This window comes from Oryx dammah, unplaced genomic scaffold (genome assembly GCF_014754425.2).
Source record: "Oryx dammah isolate SB20612 unplaced genomic scaffold, SCBI_Odam_1.1 HiC_scaffold_1, whole genome shotgun sequence".
Lineage (NCBI taxonomy): Eukaryota > Metazoa > Chordata > Mammalia > Artiodactyla > Bovidae > Oryx > Oryx dammah.
The window spans coordinates 59,219,616-59,237,080 of record NW_024070185.1 but is presented as its reverse complement, the minus strand read 5'-3'; the positions used below and the strand labels follow the sequence as shown (position 1 = coordinate 59,237,080).

General features: G+C 39.8%; 1 protein-coding gene across 1 annotated transcript in view; it reads right to left on the bottom strand.

Annotated features, from left to right (window-relative positions):
- The window catches only part of RECK (reversion inducing cysteine rich protein with kazal motifs), an 83,532-nt gene extending 66,211 nt beyond the window's left edge, over positions 1-17,321 (bottom strand). The window contains exons 1-2 of the mRNA XM_040266281.1: positions 17,174-17,321; positions 1,739-1,797 (exon numbers count right to left, since the gene is read on the bottom strand). Of these exons, the coding sequence (XP_040122215.1) occupies positions 1,739-1,797; positions 17,174-17,273 (159 nt within the window). The 5' untranslated portion in view covers positions 17,274-17,321. The remainder of the gene's footprint in view (positions 1-1,738; positions 1,798-17,173) is intronic.
- Between the last annotated feature and the right edge of the window lie 144 nt (positions 17,322-17,465).

Here is a 17,465-nt window from a genome sequence, read left to right as displayed (position 1 = left end):
CTTACTTTGCTACATTATAGAATTTCAAACACTTTAGATTTTAAGAAATTAGTCCTTGCCTGCTGCAAGTACCTCATAAAAAATAATTTACCCTATGGAACATTAGTGGAAAAAACAAGAGGAAACAAGGCAAAAAGTCAGGAAAGAAATGCTTCCAAAAGTAGGAGAGTTACTTTAAAAGCTCTCTTATGGTGACACCATCAAGAGGCCATTTTTGCTTTTAAAAAGCTACTGTTCTGGCAGTAAATTTGCAGAAAACTTAATCTGCTATAGTGTTTTGACATGAATTCTCTAGCAGCTATTTAGGTAAGACATCTTGTTATACTTAGAGTATCTTGAAAAATCTTTTTAGTCTCTGTTAGGTAGTGCTCTCATTTTTAGGAAGTAACAAAATCCAGGTTATTACTTGAAAACTCCTCAAAAGATGATTGAGGCCATTAATTCTCAACTGGTAAGGCTACAACTACACAATCAAGATGATGAAAGAAAGGTAAGACATTACGAACCGCTATTGTTTCAGTGGAACTTGCCTTAAAAAGGTTCAAGCAGAACTACAGAAAAGTTTCAAAGGTGGGAAATCAGTCCTGAATATTCATTGGAAGGACTGATGCTGTAGCTGAAACTCCAATACTTTGGCCACCTGATGCAAAGAAATGACTCATCTGAAAAGACCCTGATGCTGGGAAAGACGGATGGCAGGAGGAGAAGGGGACAACAGAGGATGAGACCGTTGGATGGCATCACCGACTCAACGGACACGAGTTTGAGTAAACTCCGGGAGTTGGTGATGGACAGGGAGGCATGGTGTGCTGCAGTTCATGGGCTCCCAAAGAGTCGGACATGACTGAGCAACTGAACTGAACTGAGTACAATGAACACCCACATAAGCCTTCATCTAAATTCACCATTAACATTTTCTTTAACTTCCTCCTCATATGCACATTATTTTTATTACTTTGATGAAACATTTAGAATTCATTACAGACATGATCATTCATTCCTAAATTCCAGCATGTATCTTCTACGAATAAGGACACCATCCTAACTAACCATAATACAATCATCAGATTCAGTTCACAGCACTGGTAGGTACAATATTATTATAGCTCATATTTAAATTTCACCAATTTATCTCAATCAAATCCTCTATAGGAGTCTTTTTTTTTTTTTTAATTCCAGGACCCAATACAGAATTATACACTGCATTTAGCTGTTATATCTCTTTAGTTTCCTTTAATCTGGAAGCTTCTTGTGTGTTCTTTGAGGCCTCAGGAACTGCAGCCTGCCAGGCTCCTCCGTCCATGGCACTTTCCAGGCAAGAATACTGGAGTGCACTGCCTTTTCCTATTCCAGGGGATTTTCCCAACCCAGGAATCAAACCCGTCTCTCTTGTGTCTCCTGTATTAGCAGGCGGGTTCTTTACCACTAGCACCACCTAGGAATTCCTGGGACATTTCTTGACCTTTGTTTTTATAACACTGATATCTCTGAAGGGTACAGGCAGTTGTTTTGAGGAATATCCCTCAATCTAGGTTTGCCATATTGTTTCCTCAGGATTCAGGTTATGTATTTTGGGTAGGAATCCCACTTCAGATACTGTGCTCCACCATGTTCGCAGACTCATGTTAAACTTGTTCCATTACTGCTGATGTCAACTGACCATTTAAGTGCTCTCCAACAGATTTCTCTGAAACAATTACACTAAATAATATCCTCAATAATTGTCATGAAAGCTTACCTGTTCACAAACATCACGGCACATCTGGTTATCCTTTGAATGATTACAACACAGTGCACCTAGGGAGAAAAAATAAACACCTAATATTGCCTACTGTTAAAACACAATGATTAAGCTAAGTCAGATGGTTACACAAACCACTTATTCGACAGATTATTACTATTATTATCCATTTTAACTCAACAAACCTCTGTTGTGTACCTATTTCAAGTCAAAGATGGTGCTATTTGAGGACACGGTTTTTGCCTTTAAGAGCTTGCAATTTAACAGGAGAGACTGTCATTTAATAATAATTGCTACTATGTACTTTTCATGGGCCAGAATTTTACTACTTGCTTTACCATTATCTCATTCAACCCTCAATAATTATCCTATGGACTATATTCTATTATTATTCCTATAAAGGAAGGTTAAATGATAAAAAGATAGTGAATTTTGTTTTGGACATGTTAAATGTAAGTCTCCGTTATCTCAGTGAAATAAATAGAGATTAGGTTTGAAAACAAAAAGAGTTGAGGGCTTGAAGTGAGGTTGTATATGTCTCTGAATAGCCACTGTGGAGAATGAAGGAAGCAACTATAAATGTTTCTCAAACTGTTTTCTATGAAACATTGTTTCATGATGTGTTAATATCTATTCCTCAAGAGAAAATGTTTCATCTTCAAATAAATTAGGAAACAAAGGATTAAAAAGTTAAAGAGAAATTTAAAAAATGATTTTATTTTATTTTTATCCCCTGGAGAAGGGAATGGCAACCCACTCCAGCATTCTTGTCTGGAGAATCCCATGGATAGAGGAGCCTGGCAGGGCTAGTCTATGGGGTCGCAAAGAGTCAGACAGGACTGAGTGACTACACTTTAATGCCATTTTTAATTTATTTTTTAAACACCAAAAACATTTTGCATTGGGGTATAGCCAATCTTAAATTCTTAAGAATTTGAGAAATTTCTTTCTCAAATCGGAGAATATTCTTAAAGAGATGGGAATACCTGACCTGACTCCTGAGAAATCTGTATGCAGATCAAGAAGCAACAGTTAGAATTGGACATGGAACAACAGACTGGTTCAAAATCAGGAAAGAAGTATGTCAAGGCTGTATACTGTCGCTCTGTTTATTTAACTTATATGCAGAGTACATCATGCGAAATGCTGGGCTGGATGACGCACAAGCTGGAATCAAGATTGCCGGGAGAAATAACAATAATCTTAAATACGCAGATGATACCACCCTTATGGTGGAAAGCAAAGAAGAACTAAATAGCCTCTTGATGAAAGTGAAAGAGGAGAGTGAAAAAGTTGGCTTAAAACTCAACATTCAGAAAACTAAGATCATGGCATCCGGTCCCATCAATTCATGGCAAATAGATGAGGACAATGGAAACAGTGACAGACTTTATTTTGGGGGGCTCCAAAATCACTGCAGATGGTGACTGCAGCCATGAAATTAAAAGACACTTACTCCTTGGAAGAAAAGCTATGACCAACCTAGACAGCACATTAAAAAGCAGAGATGTTACTTTGCCAACAAAGTCCGTCTAGGCAAAGCTATGGTTTTTCCCTTGGTCATGTATGGATTTGAGAGTTGGACTATAAAGAAAGCTGAGCACTGAAGAATTGATGGTTTTGAACTGTGGTGTTGGAGAAGACTGAGAGTCCCTTGGACTGCAAGGAGACCAAACCAGTCAATTCTAAATGAAATCAACCCTGAATATTCATTGGAAGGACTAATGCTGAAGCTGAAACTCCTATACTTTGGCCACTTGATGCAAAGAACTGACTCATTGGGAAAGACCCTGATGCTGGGAAAGATTGAAGGCAGGAGGAGAAGAGGACGACAGAAGATGAGATGGTTGGATGGCATCACCGACTCAATGACCATGAGTCTGAGTAAGCTCTGGGAGTTGGTGATGGACAGGAAAGCCTGGTGTGCTGCAGTCCACGGAGTCACAAAGAGTTGGACATGACTGAGCGACTGAACTGAACTGAATAGCCAATCAATAATGTTGTGACAGTTTCAGGTAAACAGTGAAGGGACTCAGTTATATACAAACATGTATCCATTCCGCCCCCCTCCCCGCCAACCCTGCTCCCATCCAGGCTGGCACATAACACTGGGCAGAGTTCCATATGCCATGCAATTGGTTTTTGTTGGTTATCCATTTTAAATATAGCAGGGTGTACATAACTTCCCGAAGTCCTTAACTATCCCTTCACTCAACCCCCAACCATAAGTTCGTTTTCTAAGTCTGTGAGTCTCTGCTTTGTAAGTAAATTCATTTGTATCATTTCTTTTTAGATTCCACATATAAAGGATGTCATATATTTTTCCTTCTCTGACTTACTTCAGTCATATAACAGTCTCTAGGTCCACCCATGTTGCTGCAAATGTCCTTATTTCATTCTTTTTAATGGCCAAGTAATATTCCAATGCTTACATATATGCATGTGTACGTGTGTATATACAGATATATATATATATATATAAACACCACATCTTCTTTATCCAGTCCTCTGTCAATGGACATTTAAGTTCTTTCCATATCTTGGTTATTGTAAACAATGCTGCTTTGAACACTGGGGTGCATGTATCTTTTCAGGCCATGTTTTTCTCTGGATATATGTCCCTGAGTGGGATTGCAGAGTGATATGATAGTTCTAGTTTTAGTTTTTTAAAGAACTCCCATACTGTTCTCCATAGTGGCTGTACCAACTTACATTTCCACCAACAATAGCAAGAGTGTTCCCTTTAAAGATAATTCTTTACTGGACTTTATGAAACCTTTAATATATTAATATGCATCATTAATCTCCTAAAAAGGATCTAAGTAGACAGATTTCTCAGAGCACAAGATATTTTTCTCATGCCACTTATTTCATATCTCAGCATGCCAATTTGAGAAACATCACAGAAAAGGAAAAATGTTGCCAAGCAGCATTATGAGCCTAGAAAAATTAATAAATTAGTGACATAGATAATCAGCAGGGGCATGTCATTATTCTACAATGAAGCTAACTGGGAAAAAAGATAAAGCTGAATTGATCAGGGGCTGTTTATAAAGTGCTAAATCAAAAGTGACAAGGACATGAAAATATCACATTTCAGGCAGCTAGATCCAATACAATGCCTACATATGTGTGCATGTATATATATACATACACATCTATATCAATCTCTTTAAATGAAATCTATATAATTTCAGTATATAAAATAGATGACAGCAGAGCTTTTTTGATTGAAGGTAAGATTGGTATTGGGAAGAAATGAATGAATAAAAAGGTTCTCTTTAGCTCTTACCAATATCCTTTTAAGCTCAAAACTGATATTGTTACTCCATAAAACAATAACAGGGCATATGATATTACTAACATATTGCCACAGTTTAGTTTCATAAAACACTACTGTGGGACAGGCTTTCTAATGCTATATGGAAAAAGGTGTCTTAAAGTTTTAACATTTGACGTAAAAATTCTGAAAAAGTGAAAGTGAAGTCGCTCAGTCCTATCTGACTCTTTGCAACTCTGTAGACTGTAGCCTGTCAGGCTCCTCCATCCATGGGATTTTCCAGGCAAGAATACTGGAGTGAGTTGCCATTTTCAGCATGTAGAAGTTCCATTAAGTTTCAGAAATTAAAAAATTCCTTGTTTATAGGCTATAGCTACCTTCTTAGAAGCACTGTATTCAAGGACGGGCCCAATCACTAATGAGACTTTCTCACAACACCCCTCTCTTCTCTGCCATGCCACACCATGCTGAACCCCCTCCCTTTTAAGATCCTGTTATGTCCCCAGCCTCATTAGAATGAAGAAGACAGGCAAGAAAAGAAAGGTGGGGGGCGGGGATCTTCTGTGTGACGTCGATGTGATCTTTTGAAATGCTCAAGTTGTTGCCACTTTCTACTATCTTCCAACTCAAAGGTCACATGAGGACAGAAAATCCAGTTGATGGAGAGCAAAGATAACTCAGGATAATACATGATCCCCATAAGCAGAGGCTTAACAAAAAGAAAACAGGCAGGCAAGAGTCTGACTTGGGCCTAGGAATTTTTGGAAAAAAAGTTTCTTGGAGCAAAGGTCTATTTAGAACAGAAACATGAAATGTGTCACAATTAAAACTCCAATAACAACGAAAGATTTGTTAAAAATATAAAGGTTTATTTTTTCCTATTTAATGGTGAAGGTCAAATTTATAGTGGGGTGACCCCCAAAGTTAAATTTTTAAAATGATTCACTTTTTCATTAAGAAATCCCAAAATCTGGAAAAGAAGAAAAATGATCTAATATTCCCACTGTCCTGTCAGAACGTGTATTGACATTTTTGACATATTTCTTTCTAGTCTTTCCAAAAGCCTTCTGAAATTTCTGACAAAATGGGATTAGAGAGCAGCCTGAAGTCTTCTAGTAGTAATGCCCTTCCCCCTCCTAACCAAGCATTCCTCTGTAATAATACATTTCCTCTCTTGAGAGGAACTGCCACCCTCCCAGAACAGGCTAGGGGACCTATACTAAATCATGTTCTCCACATTTTATTTTTAACATTAGTCATCATTATATTTGTACACATTTTTCTTTCTTTGAAACAACAAAAACTTACTAGACTCTTAAACACTGCATACTTTATGTCTACAAATAGACATTAAGTCATATGCCTTTATTAAGAATGAGGGCAAAGGATTCAAATGCAGTTAATGTGGCAATTAAAGGTCTTTGTCTTTTCAGAGCATTTAAAATGGATTAATTGGGTCATTCAACTATTAGAGTACAAAAAACTCTCCAACGCCTAATATTTTATACAAAAGAAGACAGTGAATTCTAGAAATGCTTCATTTTTATAATTTGATTCTAACCTAATTTCTGGTGCTTCAAGAATAGTTTAAAACTCTGGTTATCGTCATAAAATGGAATTGAATAGATAAAGGTAAATTAGTTCAAAATAACACTTGCTATTGACAGGATGAAAATAAGCACAGATATCATCCTTATTAAAGACATAAGGATGAGTGTAATATTTTGCATTCTTATTTCTAAACTCTGAAAATATAATATTAATAAAAACCCAAAACTGATTACTAAACGCCACATATATTGGGTTTAAGAGAGTATTAGTGCAACCTAGAAATATTCGAGCAGAATTACCCAGTAATTAGAAACATCAAGGGTTGGCTGCTGGTTTGGGCCACGTGCCTACTAAAGACAGGCAAGTAAGCAGGAAGCACATGCTCCAGCCACAAGGGAAAAATGCAACTTCTGAGACCAACTAGCATTTAAAAAAACAATTTCACACTCTAATCTAAAACTAAAATATTCATAGAATTATAGGATATTTGAAGTTAAAAGAGAATTTGCTATAGAAGACTCCCAAAACCTCAATTTGGTTAATGAAAAGCCAGTATTGTTTTCTTTTCTAAAGAAAATAAAGATTCTTTCTAATTAATGTATTTTTAGAGAATTACTAAAACAGAATATATATATGCTGCACTACTGAAAGGGAATAAACTAAATCTGAGCTGATACTGCAAAAAGATCATTCCAAATAAAAAAGATATTAATTTTAAAAATCTTATTTTCAAATTTTTATTTCCAAAACAGTCTGGAAATTGACCATCCCTTAAAAACATTTAAATGACAACTGCAACTTTAACTTATAAATGCATTCTTACAACTGTCACATTTATCCCTTGGAAGGTGGATGTGTGCCTGTGTATATACATAAAATATATCATCAGCCAAGAAAGAGCCAAAGAGTAAAATGATTATTTATATACCTACTACCTGGATTCAACACTGTACCTTTTTCTTGACTCATTTACAAGTTACAGATATCCTCCACTACTTGCCTCAAACTGTAATGCTACAACTGCCAATTAGGTTCATTCTCTTCTGTTATCAATATGACTGCCAGATTAATTTTTTAAATTACTTTTCATGATGTCACTCTTTTAATCAAGGGTCCACAATAGCTTCCTGCTATTTCAGTTCTAAATTTTCTTAAGTCTTCTTACCTTCCCCTCCCTGATCTTCTATTATTTTTTAACAAGGAAAGCCTCTATTTATACAATAATACCTTGAACACAGCCTTCTGCCTGTAATGCTTAATGCCCTCTTTCCAGCTGACATAAATCCCAAACATCTTTCAAGGCTTAAAATTAAGCCCCATCTCAACTCTAAGAAAGCCTTTCTTCTCTAACAACTCCAGGCCATGTTGTTCTTTTGGTTAATGTCCTACTATTCCAGTTAGAACTGAAAACTTTATCACTTAACTCTAATAATTTCATGTGTGTACTAATGGTATTTCCAGACTGAATGGGAACTTCTTGTACACAATTTAGCACAGTGCTCAGCTCAAAAAATTTTCTTATTCACTGGTTAATAAGTAATAATTTCCTACTTATGCAAAGTATTTTTATTTTTTTATTTTTTTGCAAAGTATTTTTAATCAGAAAAAAATGTACAAAAAGGTTATTTCTCCCACTGTATCACTGTCATACCACATTTCCCATGGTGACCAAGCCATAATTTAGAGTTATTGATCCAGGTCAAAAGATAGGCTGGACCCAATCATATGCACAGGCACAGAGGTACATACCCAGAGGGTGGTGGGCTCTACAGATATCAGGTCAAGATGAGCTAGAGCTGAGGAAGTTTATGGTATAGAGAAACCATGAGTAAGAAGAGGAAGCTAGTGGTGGAGAATGGGGAAGGCAAGAGATGTAGAGAGACAAACTGTGAGAGACAGAGGGAGACTGTCTCTAAAAGTAGTCTTGGCCAGTCAGAATGGCTGCTATCCAAAAGTCTACAAGCAATAAACGCTGGAGAGGGTGTGGAGAAAAGGGAACCCTCTTACACTGTTGGTGGGAATGCAAATTAGTACAGCCACTATGGAGAACAGTGTGGAGATTCCTTAAAAAACTGGAAATAGAACGGCCATACGACCCAGCAAACCCACTGCTGGGCATACACACCGAGGAAACCAGAACTGAAAGAGACACGTGTACCCCAATGTTCATCGCAGCACTGTTTAGAATAGCCAGGACATGGAAGCAACCTAGATGTCCATCAGCAGATGAATGGATAAGAAAGCTGTAGTACATATACACAATGGAGTATTACTCAGCCATTAAAAAGAATACATTTGAATCAGTTCTAATGAGGTGGATGAAACTGGAGCCGATTATACAGAGTGAAGTAAGCCAGAAAGAAAAACACCAATACAGTATACTAACACATATATATGGAATTTAGAAAGATGGTAACTATAACCCTGTATGAGAGACAGAAAAAGAGACACAGATGTATAGAACAGTCTTTTGGACTCTGTGGGAGAGGGCGACGGTGGGATGATTTGGGAGAATGGCATTGAAACATGTATAATATCATATGTGAAATGAATCGCCAGTCCAGGTTCAATGTATGATACAGGATGCTTGGGGCTGGTGCACTGGGATGACCCAGAGGGATGGGATGGGGAGAGAGGTGGGAGGGGGGTTCAGGATGGGGAACACGTGTACACCCGTGGCGGATTCACGTTCATGTATGGCAAAATCAATACAATATTGTAAAGTAAGTAAAAAAAAATTAATAAAAAATGTAGTCTTGGTTCCTGGCAGCTTTCCAGTTCCCACAGCAGTCCCTGAGGTTGTGCTCAATTTCCTATCCTTGGATTTCCATGTTCCCTGTTAGATGCTATCTAGCTAGCTCCCTACTCCTGAGCTACCTTGGTTTCTGTTCTTTTGGGGGTCAAAAGACCCTAAACACATTATCATACATCATTATGAAACAACTAAGCAAATGACTCCTCAGATCCGCCCCCACCCCACAGACGCTAATAGCCAGTATTTTCGGATAATTCCCTTCTCCATTCTATGCTGTCTATTCCAATCTATAAAACAAGGGATCTCAAAGTATTTGTGTCTGGTTCCCAATGATATATTCCATGGTGAAAATGTTTCTCTTAATACTTATTACACTTTTCTTGAAGTCTTCTTCATGTAAGTTATGTGCTCTACATTATGTACTACATATTTGACTAAATCGTATGATTTTTCCTCAAATATATTCAGATTTAGAATATAAATGGATATCTACAAATATAACTATACAATACTAGTAATGCAGATATTACACACTTTTTGGTGATATTTAACTTATGTGCAGAGTACATCATGAGAAATGCTGGGCTGAAAGAAGAACAAGCTGGAATCAAGATTGCCGGGAGAAATATCGATAACCTCAGATATGCAGATGACACCACCCTTATGGCAGAAAGTGAAGAGGGACTAAAAAGCCTCTTGATGAAAGTGAAAGAGGAGAGTGAAAAAGTTGGCTTGAAGCTCAACATTCAGAAAACGAAGATCATGGCATCTGGTCCCATCACTTCATGGGAAATAGATGGGGAAACAGTGCAAACAGTGTCAGACTTTATCTTTTTGGGCTCCAAAATCACTACAGATGGTGACTGCAGCCATGAAATTAAAAGATGCTTACTCCTTGGAAGAAAAGTTATGACCAACCTAGCAGCATATTGAAAAGCAGAGACATTACTTTGCCAACAAAGGTCCGTTTAGTCAAGGCTATGGTTTTTCCTGTGGTCATGTATGGATGTGAGAGTTGGACTGTGAAGAAAGCTGAGCGCCGAAGAATTGATGCTTTTGAACTGTGGTGTTGGAGAAGACTCCTGAGAGTCCCTTGGACTGCAAGGAGATCCAACCAGTCCATTCTGAAGGAGATCAGCCCTGGGACTTCTTTGGAAGGAATGATGCTATTAAGCTGAAACTCCAGTACTTTGGCCACCTCATGCGAAGAGTTGACTCACTGGAAAAGACTTTGATGCTGGGAGGGATGGGGGGCGGAAGGAGAAAGGGACGACAGAGGATGAGATGGCTGGATGGCATCACTGACTCGATGGACGTGAGTCTGAGTGAACTCCGGGAGTTGGTGATGGACCGGGAGGCCTGGTGTGCTGCAATTCATGAGGTCGCAAAAGAGTTGGACATGACTGAGTGACTGAACTGAACTGAATGTCTGATATTCTCGCTAAACCATAAACCCCATGAAAGCAGAGACCATGTCTGTTTTTGTTTACCAAATTATGTACCTAATGCTTGTCACAGTGTCTGGCACTATTAACCCCTCAATGAATATTTGCTGAATGGAATACTTACAGGTATGACTTTAATTTAGTAAGCAATGGACCAAGGGGAGTTAGTCCTAATATCCACCTTAAACATATATGAAAATAGAAATTTTGATTCTCTTCCTGACTCACCTGCCAAATCTCCAACTTACTTCTCCCCATCTCTTGACCTCAATAAATAGCAACATTTTCCACAAAGTTGCTCAAGATGAAAATCTAGAAATAATCTTTAATTCTTGCTTCCCTCACTTCCCACATCCAATCCATTAGTAATATATTCTGAATTTGTCCTCTTAAATCCCCATCATCACTCTAAGAATTATCTCCTACCTTGACTACTACAGTGGCCTAATAGCTCTGCTTTTATTCCTACCCTCTTTACAATAACTTTTTAAAATTCAGCAGTCAATATGATCTAAAACAGAAATGAAAGCATACGTCTCTTAAAGGTCCACTGGTTTCTATTTGCACATACAATAATAACCACAATCCTTAAATGGCTTTTTGCACAGCTCAGTACTATCTGCATGCGTGTCTGACTCTCCTGAGTTCAGTTCTGTTCAGTTGCTGCTCAGCTGTGTCCTCTTTGCAACCCCATGGACTTCAGCACGCCAGGCCTCCCTGTCCATCACCAACTCCCGGAGCTTGCTCAGACTTATGTCCATCAAGTTGGTGATGCCATCTAACCATCTCATCTTCTGTCGTCCCCTTCCCCTCCTGCCTTCAATCTTTTCCAGCACCAGTGTCTTTTCCAATGAGTCAGTTTTTCGCATCAGGTGGCCAAAGTATTGGAGTTTCAGCTTCAGCATCAGTCCTTCCAATGAACATTCAGGACTGATTTCCTTTAGGATTGACTGGTTGGATCTCCTTGCTGTCCAAGGGACTCTCAAGAGTCTTCTCCAACACCACAGTTCAAAAGCATCAATTCTTCAGCGCTCAGCATTCTTTATAGTCCAACTCTCAAATCCATACATGACCAAGGGAAAAACCATAGCTTTGACTAGATGGACCTTTGTCAGCAAAGTAACATCTCTGCTTTTTAATGTGCTGTCTAGGTTGGTCATAGCTTTTCTTCCAAGGAGCAACCATCTTTTAATTTCATGGCTGCAGTCACCATCTGTAGTGATTTTGGAACCCTCTAAAATAAAGTCTGTCACTGTTTCCATTGTTTCCCCATCTATTTACCATGAATTGATGGGATCAGATGCCATGATCTTAGTTTTCTGAATGTTGAGTTTTAAGCCAACTATTTCACTCTCTTTCACTTTCAACAAGAGGCTCTTTTGTTCTTCTTCACTTTCTGCCATAAGGGTGGTGTTGTCTGCGTATCTAAGATTATTGATATTTTTCCCAGCAATCTTGATTTCAGCTTGTACTTCATCCAGCCTTGGTATTTCACATGTTGTACTCTGCATATAAGTTAAGTAAGCAGGGTGACAATATACAGCCTTGACGTACTCCTTTCCTGATTTGGAACCAGTCTGTTGTTTTGTGTCCAGTTCTAACTGTCGCTTCTTGACCTGCATACAGATTTCTCAGGAGGCAGGTCAGTTGGTCTGGTATTCCCATCTCTTTCAGAATTTTCCACAGTTTGTTGTGATCCACACAATTAAAGGCTTTGGCATAGTCAATAAAGCAGAAGTAGATGTTTTTTTGAAACTCTCTCACTTTTTCAATGATCCAATGGATGTTGGCAATTTGAACTCTGGTTCCTCTGCCTTTTCTAAAACCAGCTTGAATATCTGGAAGTTCATGGTTCTTGCACTATTGAAGGCTGGCTTGGAGAATTTTGAACATTACTTTGCGAGCATGTGAGATGAGTTCAATTGTGTGGTAGTGTGAACATTCTTTGGCATTGCCTTTCTTTGGGACTGGAATGAAAACTGACCTTTTCCAGTCCTGTGGCCACTGCTGAGTTTCCCACATTTGCTGGCATATTGAGTGCAGCACTTTGACAGTATCATCGTTAAGGATTTGAAATAGCTCAACTGGAATTCTGTCACTAGTTTTTTTTGAAGTGATGCTTCCTAAGGCCCCCTTGACATCACATCTCAGGATGTGGCTCTAGTCCAGTGATCACACCATCGTGGTTATCTGGGTCTTGAAGATCTTTCTGTATAGTTCTGTGTATTCTTGCTACCTCTTCTTAATATCTTCTGCTTCTGTTAGGTCCATACCATTTCTGTCCTTTATTGTGCCCATCTTTGCATGAAATGTTCCCTTGGTATCTCTAATTTTTTGGAAGAGATCTCTAGTCTTTCCCATTCTATTGTTTTCTGACTCTCCTGCTGCTGCTGCTAAGTCGCTTCAGTCGTGTACGACTCTGTGCGACCCCATAGACGGCAGCCCACCAGCCCTGGCTAATTCACCTGCTCACTATGTTGCAACCATACTGACCTTCAGTTTCTTCTTGCTTCAGGGCCTATGCACTTTCTGGTCCCCACCCTGATCTTTCCTAAGGACAGCACCTTTGGTCTTCACATTTCAGTTCAGAACTTTACCCTCTCAAAGAAGCTTTTCTTGACATCATTATAGAAAGAACCACTCCTCACTACTCACACAATTCTTTATGCTACCCTCTAGTTTCCTTCACAGCATATTTATCACTACTAGAAATCATTTTATTTATCTGTTTATTGTCTATCACCAACTCAATCAACATGAATCTGAGCAATCTCCAGGAGATAGTGAAAGACAGGAAAGCTCCAGTCCATGGGGGCGCAAAGAGTTGGACATGACTTAGTTACTGAACAACAGTCTATTTCCCCTCTACTAGAAATCGAAGCCCCTTGAAAGCAGTAACCCTGAACCTAAAACAGTGCCTGATATATAGTAAGCATGCAAATTTTTTGCAGTATCTATTTTGCTCTTTAAAAAAAACCACATTTATAATTTATAAAAACCACCTGTTTGACATCATTCTACTTTCTTCAAAAAATGGCAAAGGATGAAAGGTATGATTAATGAAAGACTGTTTAAATCTAAGACTATAAGACAGGAACCTTTAGTAGCATACCAGAATAAACTGTTATATCTGGTTTCTCACTCCTTTTACAGTGTGGGCCAAGATAGTTCTGTTTGAAAGGAAAGAGAATCTGTTTCTTATTACATTCCTCCAGATAGGCGGTCACTTTTTCTAACTTAAAATTCATTACATTCTTTTTCAGGATCCTAGGCTATTACATAATTTCTTAAATATCAACTTATTGAAACCTAGACCTTAATGTTACATCTTTCTCTCTTTAGTACAATTAGAAAATATCTTAGATAGAAACAGAGCTAGTATCAGGTGCCATGACACACAGATTCTCAGACTGTAGCACAGGGTTCCAGCCTATCCTTCAAAGGAAACACTAGAGGTGCTGAGGAGGAGAGCTGGGGGTCAAGGAGACCAGAAAGTACACTGTGGAAGTGTGGTGTTACTCCAATGTACAGGGTGTGGCCAAACTTCACAAGAGATAATAACTAACAAGTCAAATCATTCCTTCCCTCTCCTCCAACAGGAATGAAATCTCCAAGTCAGAACAAATAAGACTTGTAAAATGCTTTATACCAGAGGAGACAGGATTACTCAACCTTGGATGGGGTAAGGAGATGAGAACGAAGACTGAGCAGGAATACAAGTCAGGCCTTTATTGAAACACAATTTAATATTGTTTTTTTAATTTTTGTCTAGAATTGAGGAACATTTTCCACACTTTATACAAATCCACAGTGGAATCCTTTGTTCATTATATTACTCAATGTCCTTTATGTAAGGAAGCAGGCAATATATGCCTAAGAATTTAGTACAAGAGACAATTCTCACTTTTACATCAAACTTGGGGGTTTTCCTTTTTTAGCAAACAATGCAAATTCTGTGTTGTCATGGACGTTTTGAATTGGTACGGCCTTTAGAAATCTGCTAGCCCAGAATTTCCTAAATTGGGATTGAGGTGCTATGAAGAAAAAAACAGTTCTTTAAGCAAAAAAGTTTTTTTCTTTCTTTGCATAACAATTTTACTGAGATAAAAGTCATGTTAAATTAATAAAACAAGGAGACCACTAGACTGAGTTGGCGTCAATTCCTTAGTAGCCTACCTAAGTAAACCAAAACTTAAGCCTATAATGCCCCAAGGTTAAGAGATCAAAATCCTAAGGACAATCAATCAGGAACAGTCACCTGGGCTTTCCCAAATAAGACACCTGCTCAAACTATAGCCAATCAAATATTTCCTTGCTTCATCTCCACCTTTTTTATAAAAGTCCTTCCTGAGCTCCTGTTACTTCCCATTTGACACTGTCCAAATTCAAATCAATTTTTGCTCAAATAAACTTGCAATTTTAATATGATTCCGTCTATCTTTTAACAGTAACACATTATAAAATTCATACTTTTAAAGTATACCATTCAGTTGTTTTTAGTATATTCACATAATTGTGCTCACTATTTTTCAATTTCAAACATTTTCATCACCCTGAAAAGAAACCTCATAGTCATCAGCAGTCATTTCCCATTTCTCCATTCTCCCAGCAAAAAGTTTCTTAACCACAGGAATCTTTGCAAATTATTGTGAACCTAACCTGTTTGTGAATTTATGAGAGGGGTACAGTGTACAGTGTTTCCCAAACTTACTTAATAGCTAATATGCATGTGAAGTGAAGTGAAGTCGCTCAGTCGTGTCCGACTCTTTGCTACTCCATGGGCTGTAGCCTACCAGGCTCCTCTGTCCATGCAATTTTCCAGGCAATAGCCCTGGAGTGGATTGCATTTCCTTCTCCAGGGGATCTTACCAACCCAGGGATCGAACCCGGGTCCTCCCACATTGTAGAGAGACACTTTACTGTCTGAGCCACCAGGGAAGTGTGTGTATTATCTCAATTATCGTGATAAAAATCTATGATAATCTTGAATCTTTATATACAATAAATGTGGATATTAAAGCACAAAGAATAAAGCTAACTAAATTTGTTCAAATATTCTTAACTATATTCTACTCTACTACTTCCCACAGAACTGACCAGCTATGGGATAATAGGCAACTAGTTTGCTAATGAATCAAAACTTTGAAAGTGCTTTAATTCAATTTCTTTAACTTAAAGAGAAAAAATAGGGCCCAGGAAAGTAAGCTGATTTAGCCCCAAATATACAGCATTCTTTCTTTCTCCTTTGTCTAATTGACAGCTTTGTTAGAACTCAGTTATAATTAATTATATAACCCCAGGCTCCTGACAATTCTCTCCCTTCTTGAAATACTCTTGGCTTAAACAAAATCCTTTAACTCTTGTAAGCTACCCTGAAACCTGTTGAGGCTGATTTTGCTCTTTCCAGGTGTGTCTCCCTGTGAGCAATGCACTTCTCCTCCACTTTCGCATGTATAAATTCCAGCCATCTTTTAATATCTAGTGAAGCTGGGGCATCATTCAATTATCTTCCCAACCTGAGTGGACATCATCTCTCTCCCTGTGTGCACTCACAGCCCTCATCGCTTCATGTGGATACTTCAGCCTAGAATTGGAGCCGCTCCTGTCTTGTGGCACCCCACCCCCTAGCTAAAGCTGGTGGAGGGCAGGAGTTGGCAACAACTACTAAAACCCAGCACGTGGGAAACACTCAGTAAGCACTGAACAGCTTCCTATCCACTCGTGGTCTAATTCCTCCAGAGCAAGAACAAAACTCTCCTCAAGTCAGCCCCCACAGAGAGAATTCCCTGATTTCTAATCTCTCTCCTGCCAGAGCCCAGCGCTGTCTTGAGACACACTGCATACCCACAGAGAAGAGCAGCAGAATCGGATTTAGGAGACTCGGACCTAGTCTCTGCCTGAGACTTCAGAACTCAGTCAGGCTGTAGAGCACATAAGTGCTCGCTGCCCGAGGTCGGCCTTTCTGAACCGAGGGTCAAGTAACAAGCAACAGTAACTGGCCAGGGTGGAGGTAAGGCGGCGGCCCCTCCAAAATCCCGTCCCACCCTCGCGACGGTCCTGGGCGAAGGTATTTCGCGCTCTTCGGACAGAGACCCGAGCCGGATGAGAGGATACGGGCTGAGCTGAGGGCTCCTCCTCGGTGGGTGACAGGCAAAGGCCTCGAACCCAGGTCACGGCTCTCAGTTCAGGGGATCTGGGCGGAAAGAGGGAGGGTAGAGAGGGGTCCTCCTCGTCCCGCCTCAGTCCCTCCTGCCGCCTGCTGGGACCTCCCGACCCTGGGTCACCAGACTTGGACCGGGTCTGGGGGTCGCCGGCACCCCCGCCCCCTGCTCCGCGCCATCTTGGAGCGCTGAGGCGACCGCTCTGGACCTCCTCGAACCGCTGCTCCAGAAGTTACTCACCCGCACTGCCCGGGGCCAGGCCCCCTGCCACCTCCGCGACCCCAGCCACCGTCAGGAGAAGCAGCAGCGCGCCTCGCGGGGAGGCCCGGACGGTCGCCATGTCCAGGCCTGGGGCTCCAGGGCAGCTTGATGCTCGGACCCAGCCTGCCCGCCGCGGCAACTCGCGGAGGCCCCGCCCCGGTGGCCCGGACCCTTGGTGATTGGCTGCGGCGCGAAACCCCGCCCTTCAGCCGCAAGGATTTTCCAAAACCTGCTCGGGGCGGGAACCTGCCCGAGACCCCGCTCTTTGTTA